At 38.3% G+C, this 21182-nt stretch overlaps 3 protein-coding genes across 3 annotated transcripts; 2 read left to right on the top strand and 1 right to left on the bottom strand.

The window, feature by feature from the left end:
- LOC109823979 (trihelix transcription factor ASR3-like) lies at positions 1688 to 3274 on the top strand. The gene is made up of 2 exons (XM_020390460.1): positions 1688 to 1771; positions 2408 to 3274. The coding sequence occupies exons 1-2, from the start codon at positions 1711 to 1713 to the stop codon at positions 2695 to 2697; spliced, it is 351 nt and encodes a 116-aa protein (XP_020246049.1). The 5' UTR covers positions 1688 to 1710; the 3' UTR covers positions 2698 to 3274.
- Positions 3153 to 8472, bottom strand: LOC109823978 (RNA-binding protein 25-like). The gene is made up of 2 exons (XM_020390459.1): positions 7936 to 8472; positions 3153 to 4143 (listed from the first exon to the last, which is right to left on the bottom strand). Exons 1-2 carry the CDS (start codon positions 8344 to 8346, stop codon positions 3310 to 3312), a joined length of 1245 nt encoding a protein of 414 aa, XP_020246048.1. The 5' UTR covers positions 8347 to 8472; the 3' UTR covers positions 3153 to 3309.
- On the top strand, positions 10322 to 12683 carry LOC109824417 (putative nuclease HARBI1). The gene is made up of 4 exons (XM_020391011.1): positions 10322 to 10360; positions 11256 to 11753; positions 11831 to 12056; positions 12133 to 12683. Exons 2-4 carry the CDS (start codon positions 11259 to 11261, stop codon positions 12570 to 12572), a joined length of 1161 nt encoding a protein of 386 aa, XP_020246600.1. The 5' UTR covers positions 10322 to 10360; positions 11256 to 11258; the 3' UTR covers positions 12573 to 12683.

Genomic DNA, 21182 nt, shown 5'->3' with positions numbered 1-21182 from the left:
TGAGGAAGGCTAGTAATAAGAACAGAAGGGGAGGGTGGTGGTGCCTTATCAGCCCATAAGAAGGAAAGGGATATCCCTTTAGCTTTCTCTTAATTTAATACCCAAGGGAGACAATAGATATGGACTCCTCCCATAAGCTACAACTTAATCAAGATTATTTAATTCAAAATAAATCAAACTACACTACCACATATATAAAATATTTAATTGGTTTTATTCACATCAGACCATACAACTTCTATAACTACATATTAGTTCCATCCAAACTAAACAATTACACCGGAGGTTTTAGAAACCATTTGACTTTTGCGTAATGGACCTCACTTAAAGTAGCTAAAATTTGTATCACCATTCCATTGTTCATCCATCTAACCTTTTCAACCCCACCCTAAAAAACCTACCGATAAGTTCAAGAAATTAAAAGATATTTGTTTGAATTTAAAACAACTTTGGAGAATCACGTGTAAATTAAAAATACGGTGATAATATCTCAAACAAACTATAAAAGGATTTGGGGTCTAATTTAAAATCACCAAGATTTGAGGGCCCGATATAGGATTAACTAAAATTTGGGGGCGAATATAACAAAAACCCCAAAAAAATAAAAGAGAAAAGAAAGTTTGGAAATTTCTTAATTAATTAAATCAAAACATTTAAAACCTAATCAACCACTAATCAACCCCCTCCCTCTCCACTTAATCAAGAAGCCCCCCCTTCGTCTCCCCCCACCTAAAAACCACCCCTCTTCCCTCCCCTCCACAAATCGTCGACCCATGTCGGACCACCTCCCTCCACCTCCGCCGCCAACGGCGCCGCCGCCAGTCGCCGCGCCGCCTCCCGCGGTGGACCCGCCAGGAGATCTGGTCCTCATCGAGGGCAAGCGCGCCGTGGAGAGCCGGGGAAAGGGCCGGTTCGGGCCGGGCAGGCTCGTGGGGCCCGCGGGCCGGTGGAGCCCAGTGGCCTCGGTGTCGTCCTACTGCAGGGGCACGGGTGGACCGGGGGCCGCGTGCAGTGCCGGAAGCGGTGGAGCAACTTGGCGGGAGACTTCAAGAAGATCAAGGAGTGGAGGGCGGGAGGGGCCCAAGGAGAGCGTTCTGGGCGATGAGGAACGACCTGAGGGAGGGCGAGAGGAGGCTGCCGGGTTCTTCGACCGGGAGGTGTTTGAGATTCTCGACGCGGCGGCGGCGGACGGCGCGCCGGCGGGGGGAGGCGAGGAGGAGGTGAAGGAGGAGGAGGAGGAGGTGGAAGGTGGCCTGAGAGAGGGGAGAGGAGGAGGCCATGTTTGACAGCGGGCAGGACGGCGGGAGGACGGGCTGTTTTCTCTGGAATTTTGACGGGAGGACGAGGAGGATGCAGCGGAGGAGGGGAGGACCCCCGGCGGCGGCCGCCCGCGGAGGCGGTCCAGACGATTTATCGGCGTAAACTAACTTATATTTTATGTCTGTTTATGTCCATAAAATATTTTCTGATGTGGAAATTCATTTTAGAATACGGGAAATTATTTTCTGATGTGGAAACGAAAAATTTTTTGGGTTGTTTTGCTTGGCTAGCATGGTTGTGAAAGGAACAAGGAAAAAATTGTTTTCTGGGTTCTTAAAAAAGAAAAAAAAAAGAATTTATGAGAATTTGTTTGACGACGTTTTCCAACTCTAATGTAATTTATATGTCCAAGATTAACTGCTATTTATCTAAGTTTAGTGATGTTTCTTCATGCTGTTGAATCTTGCAGAGAAGAAATGTGAAGCTTCACAGCAAGAGTTCTCTGATTCAGGTATTACCTATTCTTTTTGTTTTCCTCCCTCTCCTTCATCATTGTGCATCAGCAGTTAGCAAAATCATGCTTCCCAAGCCCAAGTTCAAGATATGCTAAAGATAACTCGGATTGATATTTGATCAGGATTTGCTTTTGAAGTGAGCTCTCAGCACTGAAAATTAAAACTTCAGGCTTTTTCCCAAGTTCAAGAAATCACTGTGTAAGTTCGTAATAGTCATTGTTTGCATGGTTCTTGCTAGTTCAAGAGTTACTTAGCATGTGCATGATATATCCCGCATTATTTTATTTTATTTTTCATGATTAATGAAAACACAGGCCATATCAACCATAACAACAGTAATATATCAGTGAGAAAATTTCCATAAATCAAGTTCTTATGCAAATGTGTCTAGTTTTATCTGTGGTTGCTGTCGATCGACCCCCTGTACTATCGCCAAAATCTACGTTACGTGGATACCCCCCTCCTATAAGGTTCAGAAAAACTTCGCTCAGGGTTCTATCTGCAGCAATAGGACTACAGGGGTGTCAAGTTCAATTTGGCGATAGTTCAATTCGAAACCTTTCGAAATAAGAGGACTTCATCTGTCTCGCAGAATCACTCCACACCGATCTTATTTATCGAACCATCGACAGGTACGCATAAAGGCAAACAGCCATCAGAAATCCCCGAGAAAGGGCCATCGTCATCACAGGAAGCCCACAAGCGGAGAAGAACGTCACAGGAGGGATACACCGAAACCAACCTGCAATCTCAACTGATCGAAGTCCTCGACAGAAACAGCAGAATGCTGGCAGCCCAGCTCGAAGCTCAGAACGCGAGCAATCAGTTAGACAGGGAGCAGAGGAAGGGTCAGAGTGACGGACTGCTCGGTGTTCTCAGCAAAGTAGCAGATGCTCTTGGGAGAATTGCGGATAAATTGTGAGTAGGTTGTGTACAGATTAGTGCGCACTAGCTTATTGGATTGATGTATACTTTTTTTTCTTCTTCTTCTTTCTATAGCTAATAGCGAACCTACAGGGAGAATTTGAGAGTTTGGAAGAGGTTTTATATACTGTAGATGTTGGGTTTTGATTTGATAAGTACAGTGTTTGTAGCAGATAGTTATAGTGATGTTGATATTTAACTGTCTGCTTAATGATTTGCTTATAAGAACCTAGTGGGGCTGCTGTATGTAAACTATTTTTTCATGGACGAATTGTCCCACATAATATTAAACAAATGTTACACTCTTTAACTACGTGAAGCAAGCAAATATCACGAGTCAATTGGCATTTAAGAATATGATTCACCCACCAACTGACTTCGACAGAAAAAAGCACAATCACAACTGGAAATGCTGTGAAGGAGAGGGAAAGGTACAGATTTGAATCCAGGATGCATATATCAATCACCAGATCTTAAAGACGCACGAAGGCAACCCAACATCACAATTATCCAGATTAAGGATATTTCTTTATGCTACAGGATTAAATTCAGCAGGGCAAAAAAAAAAAAAAAAACCCAGCAACCAAGCGAAACGAAGAGAATTGATACTTCAAGTTGAATCATCAGATGTCACCTTCGAACGATATTTCCTGCCTTTTCGAAGGCTCATATCTGTATCACCTAGTGGGGCTTCAGCTTCATCTTCATCCATTTCAGACGCATCATTTTCATTGGTTTCCCCTGCAGCAATTTTCACAGAGGAATCCATAGCTTGATGAAGCTCCTTTGAGTTTACTGGGCTATCATCCATTGGAACTAAGTCGACCGCCTTTTTTCTAGGCGTAAAGGTCACCGACTTCGGAAGGTCTACAGGAAACTCAGGTTGCCGATCTTCGGGGTTGGATTTCTTCACCAAGTTGCGGAAGTCTTCGAAGGCTTGCTTGTTAGTTTCTTCTTCATTTTGTGATGAGTCGAGAGTGTAACAAGTATACTTGGACGGATTTCTCAAATAATCAGGAACTCCAGGGGATTCTGCCATAGACCGAGGGAGCATAGGAACATCTCCTGGTTCTTCAGAAAGCTCGTCAAGGTCACCCATATACCCAGGATCGAATCTAACTCGCTTCTTTGGCTTTGGGTCAATCTGAGCCTCCTTCCTCTTCAAAATAGGTTTCACGTTGACATCGTGATTGGTTATTTTTGCTGCTGGTTTACTCAAGGGTTCAATGCTCTTATCTTCTTTGAGTCTTACACTTGCAGCAAAGTGATCAGCACGTGGATCCTTATTGAAATAGGGAGCTTCATCGGATTGTTCATCTAGGAAATCAGGAACTACGGCATGGTAGTTAATATAAGGGCCATGATCCTTGACATCTCTCATGTAGACGCGCTCGCTGGCATTTTCTCTGCATAGAGCTGCTTTGTCATATTCATCTTCCTCCTCCTGGAAAAATCAGCAGCAGTTTGAATTCTTAGCAACTATAATCAGAATTTAAATGCACCTATGAGTAAAAGATAACTCAAGCAAAAGAACTATGAAATGTATAAGATGAAAACAAAGGGAATTCGCCCTTATTCTGACAGGAAAGCAAGAGAATGTGATGAGCTTGACTGAGCTGAGAAATATGTGATGAGCTTGACTGAGCTGAGAATTATGTGATGAGCTTGACTGAGCTCAGAAATAGAGAATATAATAATAACCACAAATTTTCAGTACTGAATGATCTCGCCAGGGTTTAAGTCAATGATTTAAACTAAACTATATTAACAGAAATTTATTTTGAAATGCTCTATCAGATAAACCAGTATACAAACCTAACTATTTAATGCCTCCTCATAAAGACCTCTTCACTCCCATATTCGAAGGAAAAACTATAACCACCTTGAAGAAACCTCAAGTGCCATTTTACTTTGGCTGAAATGTAGAATACCTTTGGATTAAAAGACACTTTCAAGTACTTCAAGCTGAAATTACATGGTAATAGTACACTATTAGCGGGTAGCCAGAATGACTACCCAATTGTCCTTCTCTTGTAGTTAATTATCCTTCTCCTTTGTTCTATTTCGTCTAGTTTAGTTAATTATCCTTCTCCTTAGTTCTTTAGTCTTATAGAGAAATACAAAATGTTACAACACTTGAATACATGATGTTTCACAAAAAACATAACCTCCAGTTGAAATTTACAGGTCAAATGCAACAGAATCTCCTCTTAATTTACCCGAATGAAATTTGTTCTGAACTAAACGTGGTTCCCTCTATTTGCATCCCTCCTGCTAATGACTACAGTATCAATCTGTGATATGACTTGGTTCATAAGATACTTGCCCATAAACATAGTTATATGGAATATAGAAATATCTATGCACATCTACCTCAGTTTTACTACATATAAAACGACATACATCATTGACCATTCAGTTCGGTATATCATATTCTACATATATAAGTACATAAAAGACTTGGTGAGTTTTATCACGCCAATAAATAACATCAAAGAGACTGAGGTTCAAAAAGCTAGAAACTTGGGGAGAACTTTTGCCAGTAACAGAACATAGACTAGTAACAGTCTAAAATATCCCTGATAACCCCTTAGAATACGGGTTCATTGATATGAATATGCAAGTTTTGACTTTTGATAGTGACTAAATACATGAATATCTAGAGAGTTTTTTACCCACATGAAAGTGACGCTAAAACATGGGAGATTTAAAGAATGGAAGGGACTAAAGAGTACATGGATACTAGTACTGCTTAAATCCCAAAAGCAGTTGTTAAGGAGGCCCTTAAATCATTTTAAAATTGCAAGAAGGTGCTTAAACCACTCTTTAATTTGGAAGAAGGCCCTTAAGTCATTATTTAATTTGGGAAGGGTCCCCCCAAACCTTGTTATTTTATTAGTTTCCTCCCTCCTGCCAATTTAATTTAACTTATAAAGGGTCTTTAAATCTTCTTCGATTGGGAATAGATCGACAAGACTCATACTTTCCTTCCGGCCCTCCGTCTCTCCATCAACCCAACTGTTTGTAAATCAACACCTATAGGTAGCTTGAATACCTAAAGCATGAAGTTACGTTATTATTAGATTAAAGTTCCAGTTAGTTTGAGCAGCTAACTCAACATTTTTGCAAGTTCTTCTGTCTTGCATTTGATGGAGGGACCACACAATAAATGCAAGAAAAAGAATAATCACTCCTCACTCTGTCCGAAGCAAATGGTGGAGACTTCGTTCAAGTGTAAAGAACCTAAGATGTCCAAAATTGCGACTAGAATAGATAGATATATGCAACTAGTGACAATGAACCAACAATTTCAATGATAGTAGTTGCATCACTCAGGTGTGTAACGTGGTGACAAATGATAGCGGTTTGCTAGTTTAATACCATACATCAAAGGACTAAAGGAGACACTCAGCTCCACAGAACAAGGGACAGCTAGCTTAAGATCAAATCTACCACAATAACTATCACCTTATCATCAACTAGAGCATTTTCCCATTAGAACATAGTTGGTTATGAAGGGTACTTCATATTCAGTTGTTGTCTTTTAATATTAATCACCTTGAGCCCATGTGCCAATTTGTTACAGGGTTTTTATGAACACATTCATGGTATTAAAGAATTCATTCGTTAGTTTAGGATTTTCTGTTTGTCATAAATGAGCATTTTTCCACAGATGCATTGTGTTGCATTCTTGAGTAATTATTCAGACACTCGTTTGCGTGAACACTTACGCAAAGTCAATCATAAAACTCTGGAGCCTTGGCAACACAATACATGGTACCATACATAGCTAGACTGGACATTAATAGTCATGCTACTAGCACACGCCTTAAATATTTTCTAATCACAAACTGCTTGACATTCATGAGATTGGAAATTGCAATCACTTGTGGAATACAGATTCCAAATGCATATTCTATTGTAAAGTTAAACTCATTTAAACTAACACCTGCTATGCATATATTTAATAAATGTAGTCTCGCTTTGCCTTTACGTTTGCCAAATGTCTGTGGCTCTTTAAACTCTCCTCTATGACATGTTTGGCACCATTTTGATGGTACTAAATATGCTAATCCATGCACGCAACTACTAAAAGGTTGCTAGCTAGTAGTACACAAAAGGACTTAGTTCTGTCATGCTACTATGACGACCTCTGGCCTGTGATGTTGGACTTGGTGGATGATGTGCCTAACACAAGTCCAGACAAACTGTTAAACTATTTGCCGCAGACCCAGACGTCTGTATTATGCCAACACCAAATAGCCCAAAGAATGTGCAGAACAGTTGTTAACAAAAAAGTGTCACCTACAGCTCAGTTTATTTTGCATGAGTCAAATCATCGTTCACCTCCATAGGCGTTCTTATATAGAGCTTGATGCAGGTCTCACTATCTCCCGACTACAATTGAACAAAAGGCCTCTCAAAGTGGATATCTTACAAATTGTATAATTAAACATAGGCTACAGTTTCTTTAACCATATTAAAAATGACAGATACTCTTTCTAGCCTCCTGATATATTCTCATGAACTCACTCATCTATGCATTCCCTCAAATTTAAGCTTACTCCACAGCTAACAGAATAAAAGAGAGACTAATATTGCCAGTCACCAATCAGGTCCACTAGCTCTATACCAAGGGTGGATGCACATATACATGAGGTAGGGAATGTTCCCTACCCCAAAGTTTGAAACCTCCACTATTTATAATAAGCTCCTTCCAAGGATGCTTGCAGCAAAATATGGGTGCCTAACCTCATGTGCATGTTTTTTACTGTGCCCTGAAAGAAAACATATAAAAGCCCGTACCTTGTTTTAATAATTAGATTACGAAGGCTTTTGATAATTTCGAATGATACTACAGTCACTTAATGATTGTCATAAGTCATAGTTGATTTTCACATATACTCATACATAATTTTACTTGTAGAATTTTACATTATATTTGAAAATTTTGTTTCATCATATATTTTGCTACATTGTGCATATACTTAATTTTATGCTACTTAAATATCTTTATGCTGTTATAACTAATTTTTCGTTTGCTTCAAAGCAATACCTATGAACAAATTGCTCCAAACAATACTAGATCTGTGTCCTATCTCACTAAACCTATCATTCTCAATTATCTATTCAACCTCTACTAATTTCCAAACAAAACAAATCGCACAAGTAGAAGCACAACACATCATATCAAAGCAACACAAACACAAAATTCCAAATCAAACAAGAAGCAAACCTCGTGATCCAGCGTAGGATCAAGCCCGACCGAGGACCTAATCTCCCTCTCCTCTCTCTCCTCATCACCCTCCCCTGTCCTCTCCCTTTCCCTCTCCCTCTCCTCCTCCCCCTCCCCCCCCCCCCCCCCCTCATCATCATCAAAATCATCAAGATCCCCTTCGAACTCCCGCTGCTTATCCCTCTTACTCCTCCTACTCTTAAACAAGCAGCCATCCTTATCGTAGAACGCCGACGAGCACGGATCCCTCTCTCGATCTTCGTCCTCCCCTTTGTCTCGGTTCCACTCGCGGCGCTCGACCTCGCCGACGGCGACGGACCAAGACGAGGAGGGGAAGGAGCTCTTGGGGACGGCGTCGAAGAGTTTGGACCCGAAGAGGCGCTTCACGCGGTCCTCGAAGCTCTCGGCCATGGCGATGGCGACTCCAGATGGTGAAAAGGGGAGAGTTTTGGAGGTCGATTGAAGAGCAACAAGAAACTAGGGTTTCGTTTGGGTTCGGTTTTCAATGAGGAGGAGAATAAGGAGAAAGAGAAACCTAATAAGCAGTGAACCGCCTCAAGGGGAAGGGCGGGCCCGCATAATCTGAGACGTGCGGGGCCACTTTAGGGCCCGTTTGTTTCGGAAAAAAAAAAGGACCGAAAGTGGGGGAAGGTGAGGGGGAAAAGAAGGTGAATTTTAATGTTTTTCTTCACTTTCAGAGGTTTGGTTCGTCAAAGCTATAATCGAATGTGGAGGAGAAAATGAGTTGTCACCATATTATTGGTTGATGTGAGTAATTTTTGATGTTTTCCTCCACTTTCCTGTCACCATATTATTGGTTGATGTGAGTAATTTTTGATGTTTTCCTCCACTTTCCTTGTTTAGGTTCTTTTCTTGTGTTTGGTTCATTCTTAAAAATTTTTGATGTTTTCCTCCACTTTCCTTGTTTAGGTTCTTTTCTTGTGTTTGGTTCATTCTTAAAAGTAAGAGAAAATAGATGAGATGAGATGAGATGAGTTGTCATTATATTATTAGATGATGTGACACATACTTAGGAAAATCAATTTCCTTGTTTTTTTGGTGAATATGGATGGAAGGAAATTTTAATGAGATGTGATGAGTTGTCACCATATTATTGGATGATGTGAGTAATTTTTAAAGATGGCAGAAAATGAAGAAAAATGGGGGGAAATGAGTTAGATGAGTTGATTGATGTGACTCATTTCTTGTGTTTTGTTTATTTTTAAAAGTATGAAATGAGATGTGATGGGATGAGTTGTCACAATATTATTGGAGGAAAATGGAGAAAGTGAAGGAAATTGAGTTTTGGAAAGTGAGGGAAAGTGAAAAAGTGAAAGAAAGTGGGTTTTTGATTTTGGGGGAAACGAAACAAACAGCCCCTTAGATGAATACGAAATTGGAGAAATTTTCAAAACAGTCCGGTTTTCTAATTTATTCTCAAAATCCGACCCCTTTCACTTTTATTCAGTGAAATCCACCTAATTTCTGGTCATGTCAGCAATGTGGCTAGAAATTGTGTCGTTAAAAAAACGAACTCCTAATTAGTTGGGGTTGGCAACCCCGACTAATTAGAACCTAATTAGAACAAGTTCTAAACATGAGCGGGATTAACAGTTCAAACCTCGACCAAAATGGGGTCGGGGTTGAGAACTTCGACCATTTAGCAGAGAGTTTGGCCCTGATTCGATGATGCAAAGAATTGGCTAAGTCACAAAATAGTCAGGGTTCCCAACCCCGACTATTTGACTATTTGTGGTGGGGCCCGCACACTTATGGCCTGTTTGGATGGAGGGTAGAGAGGGGGAAGGGAAGGGAAATTTTATTTTAACCTTGTTTGGGAGTTTCATTTTATAGGGTAGAGGAGGGGAATGGAGGGGAAATTTAGCCCAAATTCTTACACCCCAAATTGGGGTGTAATGGAGGGGAAGGGAAGGAAGGGGAAAAATTCCCCTTCCTTCCCCTTCCTTCCCTTCCCTAACACCCTGTTTGGATTGAGGGTAATGGGGGTGAGGGGAAGGGAGGGTAACTTTTCACCTTGTTTGGGAAGTAAATATAGCAAGTTAATAAGGGTGAGGGGAGGTGAAAGGAGGTGAGAAAACATCAGGATTTCTTCCCCCCCCCCAATTTGGGGGGTAATGGGGGTGAAGGTAAAGAGGGGGAATACAACAAATGTAGAGAGACATAATTACCCCCAGCTAAGATCAAAATCCAACGGCTGATTTTTGACCACACACCCACAGTATTAAACTCTCCGTTGCTCTCTGCCTCCGCCATTTCTCCTCCGCATCTCCTCTGGCCTCCGCTACTCTGGCCTCCGTCATTTCTCCTCCGCGTCTCCTCTCGCCTCTGCTAGCCTCCGCGTCTTCTCTAGCCTCCGCTCGCCTCCGCTCGCCTCCGCGTCGACCTCGCCTCAAAAATTTTCAAGGTAAGATTTCTCTCCTCTTTATTCAATTTTACTGCAGATCTTGTAATTAGCTCCAGTTTTTAAGCTCTGTTGGATGTTGATTACGTTGAAATTAGTCAGATCTGAGCAAAAGGTTTGCTGAAGACTTGATCTAGGGTTTGCTGGAGTCTTGATCTAGGGTTTTCGAGAATAATGGGTAGGGATCAAAATTTTATCTTTCGGATAGGTGGACAAGGTTGAGATTTTCGCTAGAATATAGTTTGCATTTGCATTGAGAATAGAAAATTATTGATTTTAGATTGTTACCTCTTATTTTATCCTGTTAGAAATTCGTATTCATGCTTTAATTGTTTGAAATGGTATGTGCTGATTGGACTGGTATCATTATATCATGTGTCAGTGTTCTACTTCCTCCCTGTATGATTTTCGACGTAGGCACTATATAGGATTTTCTTTTTTCCTTTTTATTCTGTTAATTCATCTCAAAACAATTTCACTTAAAAGTTTAGATTCGTAGGTTCTGAACTGACAATGCATATCAGTGAGCATCACATTAATTTCTATGAGTTCAGAAAAAATATACTTAAATTTCAATAGCAATATTTGAATCAGGACCTTTTGTACCTGTTGAAGCCTGCTGATCTAATACCGTACCAAGGAACCAACTTTGCCAAAAATTTAAGCTAATGAGTTAATGGTGAAATGTACAACTCTGAGCATTAACTCTAATTTCTCTAATGTACGAAGTATTTACAAGTTATCTATATTAGCATTAACTCTAATTTTAGAAAGTTGGCGATTGAGAAAATTTTCCTTGTATTGAGTTTGATTGTTTATGAAATTGTATATTGGAGCATGAAGCTACTGAATTTTAAATTCCACGTCTTAACTGTAAAATTTTTAACTTGTTGAATAGATAATGGACGCATGGCTCCAATTTCAACACACATGTAATATTGCGGTTGGATATGCTATTTGCTTATTTGCTTATTGGTTCGTGCATCGAAGAGATAGGATTAGGAGATTAAATATTGACCCTCAAGAACCTAAAGAAGTAAGAGATGTTGTGCGAGAAATAATGTCTCAAAGAGTTATATGTCGTGAAATGATTCGAATGAATCCACCAGCTTTTAACCAATTGTGCGAAATATTAGAGATGAATGGTGGGCTTAAACCAACTCGAAGGGCTACTATTGAAGAACAAGTTGCAAAATTTTTATACATGTTGGGACACAGTGTAACAACTCGTGAAGTAAGTAAGATATTTGGACGATCTGGAGAGAGTGTGAGTCGTCATTTTCATAATGTTCTAAGAGCTATGATAGAGTTGGAGGAAATGTTTTTTGTACAACCCGATGGATCACAAGTTCCTTCGGAGATACTCACCAATTCAAAGTTCTATCCCTATTTCAAGGTGATGATATCTTCCTTCACATCTAATCTTGTATAGTTTGTTATTTATTAGATTTTAATTAATGTTTATGACATCAGGATTGTGTTGGGGCAATTGATGGCACACATATTCGAGTAAAAGTTTCTCCTCGAGACGCCCCTAGATATCGTGGTAGGAAAGACTATCCCACACAAAATGTGTTGGCCGCATGCACGTTTGACTTGAAATTCACTTACGTTTTGCCTGGATGGGAAGGAACTGCATCTGATTCCAGAATTATTAAAAATGCTTTACAAAGGCGATTTCCACTTAAGATTCCTCAAGGTAATTATAAACTAAAGAAAAGCCTAAAATTGTGTCTTTGTAATAAGCTACTAATCAAAATGAACTTGTTTTATAGGAAAATATTATCTGGTTGATGCTGGATTCATGTTACGAAGTGGATTACTTCCACCCTACAGAGGGGAACGTTATCATTTGAAAAAGTATTCAAGAAATCCACCAAAGAATCCACGCGAGTTATTTAATCTAAGACATGCATCACTTCGGAATGCCATTGAAAGATCATTTGGTATCTTGAAAAAAAGATTTCCCATTATAGCAAGTTCAAATGAACCAAACTACAGTGTTAAAACACAAAACAAGATCATTTTAGCTTGTTGTATTTTGCATAATTTTTTAAGGGGAGTCGATCCAGATGATGAATTTCAGGAAGGGGATGAGCAACATAATGAAAATCAATTTGAAGAAGATGATGTAGATGAGGACGAAGATGTTCGTAGAGGGGAGTGGAAAAGAGATGGCATCGCGGTTGCTATGTGGCAAGATTACCATCGATAATTTATTTTAGTTATGCTTATTGTTTGTTTGATTTGTACTCTCTATTTGGGTTATCTTCTCAATTTGTGTTGTACTTGATAAGTGTTAGACTAATATCATTTTAATTCGGTAGCATGAATGTTAGTTTATTTATTGTGATCTCATGTCATCTCTCATTGATAGTTTTCAATTATTGAATTGTGAATAATTAATTCCTTCTAACATTATTGTGTGAATTAAAGGATGTCGAAAAGAAGGAATGTGGAAGGTGATTCTTCTCGATGTAGGAATGCTAATGCTTTGATATGGACTCCTATTATGGAAGATAAGCTAATTGATGCTTACTTGAATCAACATGTAATGGGAAACCGAGTTGATGGGAATTTTACATCAATGGCTTATAATGAAATAGTAGCCGAACTTAAAGAAAGCTTTCCCGATAAGCCATTTGATAAGGAAAAAGTAAAGAATCGCATGAAATATATGAAGACAAAATGGACAGCTTGTTATGATTTATTTAAGAATGTCGGAAGTGGCTTTGCTTGGAATCGAAGCACGGGTTTGTGGAGTGCGGAACCTGAGGTTTGGGCTAGACTAATCGAGGTAAAATTACACAATCTTTATTTTTTATCGCATTAATGCCATTTATTACAAGGATTATCATTTTTAGTAGCTGAATCGGAAACCTGTTTTTGAGTTGGGTACTGAAAAGGGTACTTGTACCAGTTGAACTGGAGAAAAGGGTATTTTAGCTGTACCGACTAATTGGATATATGATTAAATCTTACTGTTACATGTGATATATGCCAAATCCAATATCTGACATTAATATCTATGACTGCAATCCTATGTATTATTGGCCTGCATCTTTTTTCCCCCTCTTATAATTTTCTACAATTTTTTAGATAAGTATATTAGTTCCCACGGGTGACCTCCATCCTATTTGTTTAAAAAATAAAAATAAAAATCATGTGCACATTGCTGACAATCTGTTTGATACGCTGAAACATATCGTTACAACTGCAATTGCCATTTCCAAAACACAGTTTTAGTTACAGTTGCATATGTTGTTTCGATGCAACTCAAGTTGCTGTAATTGTAAAAATATTCGATTTTTGAGATGTGCTAGCAACCAAATTGACTGGATCTTTTTTTTTTCTTTGGCAAAAAAATGCTTAGTTTTGCAGCTGCAATGTAAAGAGACTATAGTTACAGCGAAACAACTAATTTTCCTAGCCCTTAGATCGAAGTTAATACCATACTAAGCTTGCACTCTCGTAACATTATCTCTGAGTAGCTTGCATACTCGAACCCTGTAATCTGATACTTTACAGGTTGCATGAAGATGTAGTGTTGATACTTATAAGACATTTTTTTTTCACTAGCATCGCACATATGTGGTCTTAATTTACCTGTAATTTGATTATCTGTGGCAATTACAAACTTGTTTGTTTTTGTGTTGCTTATGGCAAAACTTAGTATGCATGTGGTCATATTTTGCTAGAAACATGTGCTAATTGCAAAACTTTGATTTTATGAATTATGTTCCTTTTTTATGTAAGTTGTTTTTGCCTATTTAGTATGTATGTTGCTATGTGACTGTCCTTATTATTTTTCATTCCAAACTTAGTATGAATGTGATCTATATTTGGTTTCTGTTCCACTTTCTTGTGCCTTTCTGGGGTATTATTTTGCAGCATGATGAAGCTATGCTTCTAGTCTAAAATGAGGCCACACATCAAAATCATAACTTCTAATGAAATCCATAGCTATTTTGCAGCATGATGAAGCTATTACTACTTTAATTATGGCCGTCTACTACTTAATGTACGCTTGTGATTTATCTTGTACAAAAATTAATAACTGAATGTAATTTTGAAAAAGAAAAGGTTATCTATTTGGAACGAATTAAAACAATCAAAGTATTATCATCTCTTCACGGTTCCACTATTAGAATCGGTTATAGTCAAAAATATTCTCATGGTTATCTAAACTTCAATATTCTATCTATAAGAATCAAATATACAATTGTTTGTATAAACCAATTATTACAGTTTTAGAAACAGAAGAATTGCGATTAGAAAGAAAAAGAGAAAATAAAGAATACACTTGAAGAAATCTGCAGATAAATAAATAATAAGATATTTATTTTCATGTGGGCTTATGTGACAGTTGCTCATATTTTTTTATATACATGTGAGGGTATTTATGTCAATTTATATACATTCCCTTCCCTTCCCTTCTTGTTATTACACTTTCCAAACGGGGTGAAATAACTTCCCCTTGATTCACCTTACTAATTTCCCAAACAAGTTTTAGAAATTCTCTTCCCTTCCCTTCCCTTAACTTCCCCTTGGTTCCCCTAACTTCCCTTCACCCCCTCCAAATCCAAACAAGCCCTAAATAAACTCCCAAACACACCATTATATAAAACCACCTGACCCTCTTCCCCTCATATTCATCGTTTTCTTTCTCTCTTCCACTCCAGTCTTCTCTTTCTCCTATGCCTACCCAAGTCCCTCCAACCTTTTTTTTTGTTGAAATTCGACAAAGAAGTTTGCAGAAGATCTCTAGGGTAATTTCTCTTCCTTCTCTCTTCTTTAACATTTAAAAATCTAGGATTTTTCTTTTTTTTGTCTTCAACGTTTAAATCTAGAGTTTTCATCAAAATCCAAATTCTAGGGTTTAAAAATTTAATGTTAATTATGTATCTTTGTGGTGATTGTCACTCTTTGTGTGGGGTATAGTTTAATTGAAATTGAAATTCTATGGCATATAATGCTCATTTTGGGGGTTTATGGTTTTTATTTATTTATTTGGGATTATTGATTAAAATTAGAGTTATATGATTATGGGATTGTTGTGTTGAATATATGGATTATGAGATTGTTTGCATCTAGGGTTTCCTCTCTTATTCAATGGCTTAATAATATTTTTAAAAAAAAATTCCGTTTAAATGATATAATCTATTTTTTTAAGAGATTGAACAATATGGTTTTTATTGCTTATTTTTACAGTGTAAAAATTAATTATGGAATGAATAATATGCCAATGTATATTGGAGGGGTAACAACATTGTTAATAATATTGGAATCATGTAGTTATTATGAATTGATTATAGAATTACATCAAGATAATGAAATTGATCCACAAGAGTACCAACTAAAAGTAATATGCAATTGGCCCATAATTTTTTACAGAACATATGTAGTTGAGATCACGACTCATCATATGAGTATTATGTTTAATTTGAGCAAGATGCAATCAACAGTGGAATTATTTACTGAAAAGATTTCATTTAGTTTGGGTCAAATGTTCAAACCTCCGAGAGAGTTATCACACATGTTAGATTTTAGAGTTGAGTATGACGATTTTCTTTCATTTTCGAGTGAAATGGAGAAGACTCAAATTCAATACCTAAGTGCGTCTTCATTTGGGAAAACATCAAGTGTCATGAACAAATGAAGCGCCTTATCAAAATACGAGGCCGTTAAGAGGGGCGGGGATTTAAGAGGATGAAAGAAGCGATGACTCTGAAGGTGAAGAACAAGATAGTGCACCAATTGATATCATGTAATTTGTGATTGAAGATATTGAAGAGAACCCGAGATTGCTTGAGGAGGCATATGATAATAATGAATATCGTTCGTCAAGCAGGGTTTTCTGAACATTATGTCGAATTAGGATTTGAAGGATCATACACGTGCACATTCGCGAGTTAGGATTTGACGGATCCACGAGTTCAATATTATGTTCGTCAAGCAGGGTTTTTTGAATGTTCACAATTAAAATGGGTAAGACTTGATTGGCTTCTCTTGATGATATTGATTGAACGATGGAGACCTAAGACAAATACATTCCACATGCGACAAGAAGAATTAATTATTACTCTAATGTAGGGATTGTACTTGGCCTCAAAGTGGATGAAAATGATGTTTACGGTGCTGATGACTTCAACTGGATTGGAGTATGTGAAAGATTGCTGGGTCAAGCTCCAAATAAGATGGGTGGTAAGATCAAGCCCTAGTAGTTATGATATAATTACATGAATGTACTAGTGGATGCAACAGATGAGATAGTCAAGACATATGCCCACGCGTATATTCTCCATATGATCAGTGCTATTCTATTTCTGGATTCAACTAAGGATTTAGTGTATGTTAGATGGTTGCCACTTCTTGAGGATCTTGAGGAGTGTGGAGAATTATTTTGGGGGAGTACAGTGTTAGCTTATCTCCATAGGGAGATGAAAAAAATGGCATTCATGCAAAATAAAGAATTTAAAAGTTGCATCACTTTGTTACAAATATGGTCATCGGAGCGACAACATATTGGAACACTAGATTTGAGGGAGACTCGAGTTCTCTATGGTCAGATTCCATCAGGATGCAGGTATATGAGTTTTTAATATTTATTTCTAATATTTATGATTACATGTAATTTGATACATTTTTTTAATCTATGCTAAACCTTTATATATCAAATAGATGGAATGTTTTTAGATATTGGAAAAGCTCCCCAAAGGGTCATGGAAATTTTTACAGGAATGAGCTTGATCAAATGGAGGATGAACAAGTATAAAATCATAACATCTAGCTATATTCAAGCAATATATCATATGTTACTGATATGTAATTTTTTGTAATATTCTTTATAGGTCAAGTGGATGTCGTATGAACTGGTTTAAGCTTCACTACCAGATTTTTGCAGAGATGGTGAAGATATATTGTGTGTCTGAGTCCCAATTATATGCTTTGAGATTGTTGAATACACGTGCCCGATTGTGTGCTTCAAAAATTTAGATTAAAACAATATCTTCCAAATCATGTAGAAAGAATAGAGCGAAATCCCCGAAAAGGGGCACATCATCAAAATTGGAAGATAATTCATCAATCTTACATTGAGAATTAGGAATTGAAGGGGGGTGTTGTAGTGATAGAAAGAGATGACCCACAAAAACTAGATGTGTGCATACGTTGGTATTGAGAGATTACTCGTCGATAGATATACCAGAAGAACAAAACACCTATCGCGTACTTGTCGAGGGGTCCAATTGAGAGAGAGTTGGTAAGTAGACAAGAAAAATATACACTTATTTTGTAATTATTATTTTTATTATTATTATTTTGCTAATAATCTTCTTCTGATTGCTATCTTATAGATAGAAGAACTCGATGATGTTGCTTCTATTGCATATGATGCATTGAGATCGACTACCGAGCAAGGGATGAAGAATGCATTTGTTTCCATCATAGGAAAGATTCAGTCTGCTCTTAGAAAGACACATCATACAAATCGTGATGGATGTCAAGAATGACTCATAGGGTACAAGCGTCGATGGTTGTGAGGATACACTGGTGCGGGCTCAAGTCATGCACATGACGAAGCCAGATGTTCACAACAGGTTCAAGTCAAGGAGAATGTTATGCACTCACAAATTAACACACAAATCGGATGATGAGATCATCCAAGCTCATGTTGAAGGCGAACGGGGACGAGGGAGAGGAAGAAGAGGGAGAGGGAGAGGAAAGAGAGGAGTTCTAAATATTTGCTAATATGTTCCATCCGATAAGTTGTTTTATGATGTTTAAGATTGAAATTTAATTTGGACTAAATGTTTAAGATTAAAATTTTATTATGGATAATGATGTTGGGAATTTAACGCCTAAACCCCTAATGCAACAGAAACGCAGAATAGAAAAAGGTACACCAAGATTTACGAGGTTCGGCAACTGCCTACGTCCTCGGGAGCCACACAGACAATTTCTTATTAATCAAACAAGAAATTACAATTTAGGAGCAGATCAAATATGAGATCTCTCAAAAAGAACACTGTAGCTACAATGTTATTCCCACAATAAATACCATATTCTGTTTTCTCTCTCTTCTTAAATACCCCCTTCAAACACTGTTGAATGAAAGCTGGGGATTGAAAATCGCTGCTGCGATTTTGGGATGAACGCTGCTGCGTTAAAGAGAATCCGCCGCCAGAGGAAAAACGAGGGGGAAAAAAGGCATCGAAACCCTAGGGCTGGGGTTTGCTTTTATAGGCGAATCGATGACAGTCGCCAGCGGTCCGCTCGGACGCGATGGTGGGAGACGGAGACGCGGACGTCAGAGTTCCAAAACACGATGGTCGGAGCGTTCGAACGCGAGGGTCGAGTTCGCCAGCCGAGGGTCGCGTTCGCCAATTTCGAGCTCAACTGCTCGAGCTTCACCTGAAGTTCGTCGTCCACGCTCGCCTGCATCATCCATCGAGCTCGTCGGAGCTCCTCTATTCCGGCGGGGGTGAGTTTGGTCTACACCCAAACTAACAAATGAGATGTTTATTTGTGATTGAAATTGGTTTTGGATGATACAGGTACATGTGTTTATTTGTGATTAAAATTGGTTATGGAGTAATATATGTGTAATAAGAAAGTTTTTGAGTATTTAGAGACTTAGCCAATTTCGAGCTGAAAATTGGCAGAAGTCTCTCCAAATAGTCAAGGTTGGCAACCCCGACTATTTAAGAAACTTAGCCAATTTCAAGCTCGAAATTGGCATAAATCTCTGTCAAATGGTTTTGGTACCAATTAGTCCTCACCAAAATGCGTGTGTAAATAAACAAGATTGGATGTCATACCTGGATATGCTCAACAAAATTCAAGTGCATCCAAACAAGAAATTTATTTAATTTTGCACTTCATGCAAAATCCTTTTTAATATGCATCGCAAACAAATAAGATCTTAAATATGGATTTTTTAAAATCCATGACACTCATTAAAATTGCAATTCACAAACCAAATGGCCCCTCCTCGAACCGGATTTGCTCACCTTAGGGTCCCGATTGGATAATGAAAGTATTGGAAGTAAGAAGTAGGTTATGGAAGTAACTTTCAAAACTATAAAGTAGGAAGTAGCGGAAATAATATTTTTTTTTGTTTGTTTCATATATTTTTAGAAGTAATGGAAGTAGAACTTCTTCCTTCTTCGTTCACTTTTTTGTTTGGATAATATTTGAAAATATTACTTGGAAGTAATTAATACATGTTGCTTTCATTCTATTTTTGTTTAGATAATATTTGGAAATATTACTATGAAGTAATTAATTTTGAGAATCAAATTTTTCTCGTGGACCCCACCATTTTTTCTTGTGGACCCCATCTTATATCAACTTCCACCGTATTTCAGTGCATTCGAAGGTGGAAAAATATCAGTGAAGAGTTTTGCTATAGGGACCCAAAATATTGGACCAACATGGTAGACATGTAAGATGTCCCCCTCCTATTGCACAATGAGCTGACCATCATTAATTTTTCATCAAGGAAATATAGGTGCTATCTAGTTACAGAGAAATAAATATAATTTTTATATGAATTTAACAAAATAAATACCCTCTTCTCATTAAGATTCGTGCGCCGTGCCACGCGAATATTCCGTCCCACCGGCAGATACCCACCGACACGTGCCCAATAGTTTCCCCAAATATACGGAAATAAAGTCAAAAAAAAAAATAAAGAGTAAAATGAAAAGCCCCAGAAATTTCTCCCAAAACTCGGCTTCGGCTGTTCTCTCGCGACTTCCCCCGTTTGCCCCTACTCTTTCATGTCCATCTCCCCCATCGACGCCCAGAGTTCGAAACCCTCGACCCCCTCGACCCCTTCAGAACCCTACCTCGACGATGGAATCGCCGGCCGAAGCCCTCGTCGCGGCCTCGATCCTCGCCGGATCGCGGGCGTCTCGGTGCACGGCGGCGGCGGATCGCGCGGGAGGCCGCGGCGGAGAGCGGAGGCGATGCTGCAAGGGAGGATTTGGTGAGTTCTTGATTCGGTTGGGTTGAGATTTGGTCGTCTCTGCTATTTATCCAAAAAGATTGATCACCTGAGAGAATCTGCCTTTTTATTCCTGCGTTGTTTGTTTAGTCTGATTTAGAATTTCTTAATTCGCATCTTTGAAATATGGTGAATATATAATAGGCATAAAACGAGGTAACTTTTAAATCAGCGGACAACTTGCTGTTTTGTTAGCATTTGTTAGCGAACAAGATTTGCAATGTCGAACAAGCGAAGTTTCTGAGTGGAGGATATCTTTATATGCCAGGATTCATTGATTATTTAGTCTATCTGTGACGTCCTCGAGTCTCATCTACATCTAGATTGATGATTCCTGTTGGTGTTATGTTAGTTTCTGATCTAATGAGCACCTGAATTGTTTAAAGAAGTTCATTTGTTATCTATGCAAGAAGTTCACCATTCATAGAAAATTAGAAATTCGCTATCAACGTCAGGATACAAACACCCACATATTTTATTTGTTGAAAACTGAATATGCAAGCGTGTGTGCTTTGCATTTCATATTTGTCGCAAGATAAGTTGTCTAATTGCGTGATATGTCCTTTGAGTTAGTTATTGGGTGTCGCAAGATAAGTTTTCAAATTTTAGCTTGGTTTGTAGGGTGCATGTTTTTTTTTTCCAATTTAAGATAAATAATAGTACCTATAATAATTTTAGTAAACAAGATCATGGAATAAGAAATCATAGTTGTTAATAAAAATTTTAAAATCTAATACAAGCTATACTAAGTTACTAGCAAGCAATAAAGAGAATGAAACGGTTCCCCTCCTTCCAAGTTCTAAGTTCTATTAAACA

Source organism: Asparagus officinalis, chromosome 9 (genome assembly GCF_001876935.1).
Source record: "Asparagus officinalis chromosome 9, Aspof.V1, whole genome shotgun sequence".
NCBI lineage: Eukaryota > Viridiplantae > Streptophyta > Magnoliopsida > Asparagales > Asparagaceae > Asparagus > Asparagus officinalis.
The sequence above is the reverse complement of the archived record's forward strand: the minus strand, read 5'-3'. Positions and strand labels throughout refer to the sequence as shown.

Bases quoted from the DNA above. Each gene is read 5' to 3' on its own strand.
- LOC109824417 (XM_020391011.1), top strand. From the start codon at position 11,259: ATGGACGCATGGCTCCAATTTCAACACACATGTAATATTGCGGTTGGA. The intron at 11,754-11,830 runs GTGATGATATCT...TTATGACATCAG, and splicing joins AGTTCTATCCCTATTTCAAG to GATTGTGTTGGGGCAATTGA. The intron at 12,057-12,132 runs GTAATTATAAAC...CTTGTTTTATAG, and splicing joins TCCACTTAAGATTCCTCAAG to GAAAATATTATCTGGTTGAT.
- LOC109823978 (XM_020390459.1), bottom strand. From the start codon at position 8,346: ATGGCCGAGAGCTTCGAGGACCGCGTGAAGCGCCTCTTCGGGTCCAAA. The intron at 4,144-7,935 runs GTTTGCTTCTTG...TGATTTTTCCAG, and splicing joins ATCCTACGCTGGATCACGAG to GAGGAGGAAGATGAATATGA.
- LOC109823979 (XM_020390460.1), top strand. From the start codon at position 1,711: ATGCTGTTGAATCTTGCAGAGAAGAAATGTGAAGCTTCACAGCAAGAG. The intron at 1,772-2,407 runs GTATTACCTATT...AACCATCGACAG, and splicing joins GCAAGAGTTCTCTGATTCAG to GTACGCATAAAGGCAAACAG.